This window comes from Protopterus annectens, chromosome 9.part0, assembly GCF_019279795.1.
Source record: "Protopterus annectens isolate FY-2018-M chromosome 9.part0, PAN1.0, whole genome shotgun sequence".
Taxonomy (NCBI): Eukaryota; Metazoa; Chordata; order Ceratodontiformes; family Protopteridae; genus Protopterus; species Protopterus annectens.
Genome location: NC_056743.1, coordinates 314,919,534 through 314,927,033, shown reverse-complemented (window position 1 = coordinate 314,927,033; position 7,500 = coordinate 314,919,534). Strand labels below are relative to the sequence as shown.

Sequence of the window (7,500 nt, the reverse complement as noted above, 5' to 3'; positions counted from 1 at the left end):
TTAATTTGCACTAGTAGCAATGTATGCAGTCTTCATTCTTTCCTTACAAGGATTTGAGACACACTCTTTCCATAATGATGATAAACTTGCTTCAAAAACCCAGCAAAAGAACACAAAATCTGAGTCTGGTTAAAGTATTTGGACAGAACAGTGTAAGCTCTTTATCCATCTGTCTCATGCCTCCTTAGGCAGCACTGTCATTTTTGCTACATACTGTTCCCTTTGATAAAGCTTTCTATCTTAATGGCAAACTTTTGGTAAAAGAAAAATATACCTTATTCCAAAACTAAATTTCTATCCTTTTAACTTTAATTCAGGAACTTGACCTGTGATTAGAGCCTTTTCATTTTGCAGTGCCATGACAAAACACTCCCATATCCTACATCATAGCTAGAGTCTTCCATATGACTGCCAGTATAGTATGTTCAACTTTAGCACTAGTATGAAGCTCTCAGTACTGCATCCCAATGTGCAGACATTTATGATTACAGCCACCCTTCTATAGCACACTATGGTCAAAACCCAGGTTTCTTCCCTCACTCTGCATAAGGATTTTACTGTTTAACCAAAATGACATCTAATTTCTCTATTTAATCAGTAAAAGTACTGGGTTCCACCCATTACCCCTTTTATAACAGACTATTTGAAATATCACACAAGTCTTTTTTCTTTAATAGACTAACATTCACAACAATCTGATTTTCTAACAAACTTTTCCACCGTCACAATCTTTTTCAATGGCTTACTTTCCAGATCTTCTTCCATCTTTAGCACAGTGATAAAATCTTCTGTTTTAATGGTGTGTGATACCACATTTCTTCTTTCCTGTAAGCTGCAAGGTTAAAGACAATCTATAGTATACTTGTGTGTTACACCACCACCACCACAGTCACTACAGCCAAAAGCATCTCCTTCAAGCAGTGTGGGTATCACTCTGCTTTTATTTGTCATTATGGTTACATTTTCTACCACATACCAATAAAACTTTATTACCCTTTAGAACCATAAATGAAACTATGTTTCTGCTCAGTACTGGTATAACACCATTTAATTTCATTCTCCTCTGTCCGGTAACCTTCTACCTTTTAGTGTAAATGCATTTACCAAATCATTAATGTCTCTATATTCCTTAATGCAGGCAAGTCCATTTTTTTACCAAAGAACAAAACAGCTTCCCTTTCAGCAGTGCAGCAACCAGAAATATCACTCATACCTGCCTGCTCACCAGCACTGCCTGTTTATAACTCTGAACAGATTAAGATGCTCCAAATAACCTCAAGAATGGATGGATTTGGCTGGAAGGCTAATGCTATTATTCTATTTTGTATAAACTCTGACAGTACATCTAAAATGAATATTGATTTCATTTGCAGTGTTACATTTTCCCACACTAATGGCCTTCAACTGTTATACATTTTAGAAGCAACTGTTTTGCAAAGCAACACTTTGAACATATCAGTGTTTCCCAGCAGCACACTAGTCAGAGTAAAGTTTTTGTCATCACCATTTTCATGGTTGCTTCATAGTAATTAAGTGGTGGCATAAACCATATTATTTTCATCATTAAAAATACTTCATTGCTCAGCTTGCACAATCTAAGTCTTTTAACATTTTTAATGTAATTGTATGAACCTTCTATTCATCCATCAACATATTCCTGTTTCTTACTTTCATGCCTATAATAGGAAAAATGGAAGTTCCAGTGAAGTGAATCATAAGGGGTTAACCATATGTGCCCTGGTATCATTGTAAGTCATGAGGCCATTGGCTAAGTGCCTGACACCTACAGAAATTACATCAATAGTCTTTTACTTCTACTCTGCCAGCAATGGCTAACTTCATACATAAAATACCATGCAGCTGATGAGTTCTAACATTTCCAATGAATTAGGTATGAATGCTTATTCCACTCTATCAACATTTTAAAATATAACTATGCGATAGCTATTTTGAAATTAGACTGTGGAATTATTGTTTTAGAAGCTTATCTGTGCGATCAGAATCCATAAACCTTCAGTCATCATAGTCAAAACTGCCTAAATTAGACAATTTTATTGCAATACTGTCTTACTGCTTTCTGCAAAGTCTTTAAACAGCAGTCTGTTTTCTTTGACAGACTGTGGACCCCCACACCAATCCATGTGACACGATGGTCAGCAGTCTACTACTGTCATATGCAAAACAGGGTGCAGCTAGAAATTAACCACGGCAGATCCAGAATATTTCATACTAGACTACAATGGCTTAAAGACAATTGTTGAGAACCTCTTTGACACATGCTGTTATGATGGTGGAAGTATTATTGGGTATTTACAGTTGCTGCTCTTTATTTTCATACAGAATCTGTAAGAATGTTTTCACAGAACATGGCATCTAGCTGTACTTAAGCATATCAAATTTTTGACAATGTACTTAACTGATTATATACAGGAATTCTTGCAATGTTCTATAAAAAGATAAATTCTTGTTTGTTAAAAGTTTCTCTGAGTTGCAGCAAAGTGCTAAGACTCTGCTGAGAATTCTGGTATAAAATTAATAAATGTATGCTGTCTAAAATAAGTACATTTCATTATCAATTTGTCAACCACACAGGTACACTACGCCTACCAAATCACATATCTGTCAATAAGGACAAATACCAAGTGGAATAGAACCTCTAGAACAGTTGTACCACAGAAAAACACTGTACAGGCTGAATACAAGTTTCATTTCAGAGAATAAATAGAAAATGCACTGCATCTTTTTTGCTCATTGCATCTATTCTGTCTGTGGCTCTTAGGGTGTGCTCCATCTTACAATAATTACTTCGAAATATGGTATATGTTGCCCCTGAATTCTTTTATTAATGTTATATAAAACAGAAAAAAAAAGCATTTAGCTTCTAAACAAACCTAGCACACTCCTTGAAGTAATGTCTCGGAACCCACTAGGATTATCAATACCAATTTGATCATTAACAGTCACAATGGTCTATTTCAGCTTTAATATTTCAGTTGCTTGTTCTTCAGTTGCTGCTTCTTTCTATACGAGAAGGAAAACTGTGAAAACCAAACCAAAGTTTTACAGCTTAAGTCTATGTTGCCAGACCAATATACTCTTCCTTGAGAGGGATGGTAGAATGCAACTGCCTGATCAAAATGGCTTTGTGAGCACTGCAGCTTTTTGCATTCTTTTCAAATGAGCTCCATATCGCCACTTATTGCAACGTATTTTACATGAAAGAAGACTACAGTCAGGTGTAATCTCTCTTAAAATATTTAATAAAAATGAACCCAACCCTCAGCAGTAGTAGTAGTAGTAAAAATAAGAGCAAAAACATATCCTGTGTTATTTGCACTGAAGAAATGTAGGAGGGGGACAATTGTCCTTAAATGTGCTACCTATGCAGAAACCAAGTCTTAAAGCCCTCCACACTGCAGATTTTAAATGGTTTTAAATGCCAATCCTTGATAAAAGAGAAAAACATCAACAAATGTTTGATGAGATAACAGCATGGTTGAAATTAATTAGCTAATTAAAAAAATCTCCCATCTTGTAATATGATGGCCAAATAATAAACTGCAGAAAGCAACCAGTTAGACTGGGTAACAGAGGAGCTTCTTCATCAAGCAGACTGTTAGCTAAGGTACATGATATTCTCCTTAATGTAAACCAAGGTATGCGATATCCCCCTTACTTGCATCGTTATGACCATGGCAGCAAGCAGTGCTGGTGAGTATGTTTGTTTATTCTGAGAATCTTATGTACTCATAGGCAACACTGGGGATGTGCCAGGTGTGTGCATCTTCGGTATACTGTCATACTCTTCAGCAACACACAATAACCCCATGTAGAGGAGTGTGTATGTACGGCCCATGCATTAGAGAGAAAACGCCTGTGTGTGTGTATGTGTGTGGAGGAGGGGGGTCTTGGCAAGAAATAGTATGTATTTTTGTCGGTGCATAAGTATATATTGCATAAGTATGCATTATTTCAGTCGAGACAGGTACATCTCTAATTAATCCAACAAAATTAGCTTTGAGAGGGACTCATACAGATAATGCAATGCAATCTCATCTGACCTTTGAATATAAGCTCCTCAGTGTCCTGGTCGTAACCCTGGCGGTGACATTTCCTCCAGAGACCCGAGATGGTAGAATTAAACTGACGACTGCAGTGCGACTCCATTGCCGAATTTGGGGCGAGGATGTAGCGCTTCGCCCTAAGAAAAGGGCTGCCCTCCTCTTCCTTCTCCACCTCAGTGCTATTACCGCTGCTACTGGCCCGGGGCGGCATGCGGAGAGGCAAATTAGAGATAGGGTCGGTGCTGTAAATGAAGCCCGGGTCTGTCCTTTTGTTTGCATAGTTCTTACAGCGCTCCCGGTGCCGGCGGGCATCAGTCTCGTACCAATAATCTGTACAGATGGCCATAGCGAGAAGTCCGAGAGCGCAGAATGCCAGAAAGAGACCCGATCCTGTCAATACCTTCATGGCAGCCATCTTCTCCTCCTGCACAGCGAGGAAGAAACCCAGCACAGCCTCTCCCCTCCTCTTCTTTCCCCGATCCCTGGCTCAACTGCTCTTAGAAGCCATGCAACCTCTCCGAGTTCGCGGTTATTTTCCCATGCCTGTCGGACAGGGGTGCCACGGCCTCCCGGAGGCCCCTTACAGAGCAGAATGGTGCTTTTCCATGGCTCGGGTACTGAAGATGACCAGCGAGGATGCCAAAGCTTGAGGATGTTGCTGCTGATGCAATTCCCTTTCTGTCCTCCTGGGAGGTGCAGTGGGAAGCTGAAGAGGAGAAGAATAAACAAGCGGCCGTTGCATATGAACTGAAACACTACAAAAGGGAGGGAGAGACAGAAACGTCCATTAGGATTTAGGGAGGTATTCTGAGGTTTAAACCCAGCACAGCTCTTATGCTGGTTACATAGCTGGACAAGAACAGGCGATCACACCTCTTTGTTCTCTCAGGGAGTAGCAGCAAGTATTGGCGTACGATTTGATGGGTGGTTACTAGTTTAGCTGGGTGGTAGGTAAAACGTTAGCATTTGTTTTGTGCCACAGTGGAAAGAAAGTGGGGCGCAGATATAATTTTTGTCTCCCTCATTTGTCATTATCCCTCAACGTATCCACCCAAATTCTCCGTGGAGTGCTGTTCTCTTCTATCTGTTTTCCCAATTTTTACCAAAAGCCCTTCACATAACATTTGTCTTGTTCTTTATATATATATATGTATATATATATATATATATATTTATATACACACAGACACACATATATATACATACATATATATATATATATATATATATATACACACACACACACACGTATGATTGGTGTAGGGGGTACAGACTGTTTTCCAAAAATAAAAACATCTGCCTAAAAGCTGCACCCCTCCTCACTACACACCCTCTCCCAACCTGGTTATGAAATGCATGGTCTCCTTAGGCTCTCAGTATTGATAAATTCTTGCATTTGAGAGAAGACTGTGTGTGTGTGTGTGTGTGTGTGTGTGTGTGTGTGTGTGTGTGTGTGTGTGTGCAGAAACACAAACACACACACATATAATAATTAGTCACCAACTTGGAAAGTTCTGTGCTTTCTACTCCAGCTGAGAACATGGTTTTATTTTCCCTATCCTTTTCAGTACCTCATATTCTGTACACCTGCGAACAAAGTTTGAAATGTAAAAATGTCGAAACGTACAACAGAGATCACCATAGAGTGCGGGAAGGAAAGATTTCCCTATACTGCACTGCAGTGCGATCTTGGAGTTGATACATTTAAGTAGCAGGGGATGTGGGGGGTGCAGGGAGCTTGCCCTCCTGCATAGAGCATTTTTTTTTGTTTTGGGTTTTGAGTATTTTTTTTTTGGACATTCGACGTTTTAAGACTTCGAACTTTCAAGTTTGAAGCTTCGAAGTGGTCTGCATTCGACAATCTGATACAGACCCGAGACTGAGTACAGGGATAGGACTTTTTGTCTATCTGTATAGGACAGGTGTTTGAGACTCTGGATTTTCTTGATCAGGAACCTCTGTGATCTCTCCAGCTGCTACATCTGCTTGGCAAGGTACATGCTGAAGGGGGCATTGTACTATATAATGGGTCTGATATGGGAGGAGTGCAGGGATGTTATGACCTCCTTGTTCCTGGATTATATACCCTTACTTATGAGGTGAGCCATGTAGAAAGCCTTCCATACAATGTAGGCAACCAAGTCAGGTTGCTATCAACCTGGGTGCCCAAGTCCCTTACGACTGCTTGGGTGCTTAAGTACATTGTTATTAATGTGAAAATTAGTGGGGATGCTATTTTCCCCAAAGGGGATAATGACATTTCTTGGCATTCAGTTTGATGCCATGCACCAGTCATTAGTTTGGATAAGGCCCTCATGGAGGATGTTCACATCACTAGGGGAATTTAAGACAGCACCCAGCTTGCAGTCATCTGCAAACTTGGTCAGCCACAGACCACTGGTTTTGGCTTGCACCTCAAAAAAGTACATCCCAAACAGTAGGGGCCCCAAGACTGATCCTTGGGTACACCACTTGTTACAGGTCTACTACTAGAGGTGGCTTCCCCTATTTTGACGGAGTGGTTTCTATCAGTGAGCCAGTTAACTACCCATCTGACAACAAACAGGTTGATGCCTAGCTAGGAGAGTTGACCTATTATGCCTGAATGGGAAATAGTGTTGAAAGCTTTGGCTAGGTCAAGGTAGGCAGTGTGCGCAGTCTTCCCCTTGTCCATGGCTTTTGTGACTGTTTCAAAGAAGTTGACCATGTTTAATAGGCATGATCTCCCTTTAACAAAACCAAACTGTGTGGGGTCAAGCGTTTGAAGGTTGCCAAAGTCCTTATTTATAAGGTCCATGATAATGCATTCCATGGCCTTGCAGATCAGGCTAGTTAGGCTGATGGGCCTCTAATTGCCTAGGTCAGTGGATGCTCCACCTTTGTGTAGAGGGAGGACAGTGGCTGTCGTCCATTCGACTGAGATGAAACCAGTGCTCAGGCTTTGGTTGAATAGGGTGCCTAACGGTGCTGAGCGCTCATGCCGGAGTAGGATGCAGCCAGGGATGGTGTCTGGTCCCATGGAGACTGTATTTTTTTGCCTTTGAGAGGGCATTAAAGACCTGCTCCTTGGTGATGAGGGAAGGGGGGCAGGTGCTGGGGATGTCCTGGTTTACTGATGAAGGGGACAGGGAGGTGAAGTTTTCATTGAAGCTGGTTGCCAGCAGGTTGTCTATATACACGGGGTTTCTGTATGTGGTGTTCTTGACCACCAGTTCAAAGCAGATTTGGTGTTATCTTTGAGATTGTGGACATACGTGAAGAAGGCCTTATTATTGTCCTTAGTGGATGTGGCCAATTTGTACTCTAAGTTAGTCTTAGAGGATTTTACCGTTGACCTTATTTGCTTGTTCAGACAAAGGAGAGATTGCTTCCAACTAGGCACCTGCTCCTTCTTGGTCCTGGGCAGCAATATTTCCCTTTATTAGAGTTTGTTTTT

At 40.7% G+C, this 7,500-nt stretch overlaps 1 protein-coding gene across 1 annotated transcript in view; it reads right to left on the bottom strand.

The window, feature by feature from the left end:
- LOC122811212 (transmembrane protein 178B-like) overlaps positions 1-4,923 on the bottom strand; it is a 561,592-nt gene extending 556,669 nt beyond the window's left edge. Inside the window, exon 1 of the mRNA XM_044082900.1 lies at positions 4,062-4,923. Within this exon, the coding sequence (XP_043938835.1) occupies positions 4,062-4,479 (418 nt within the window). The 5' untranslated portion in view covers positions 4,480-4,923. The remainder of the gene's footprint in view (positions 1-4,061) is intronic.
- Between the last annotated feature and the right edge of the window lie 2,577 nt (positions 4,924-7,500).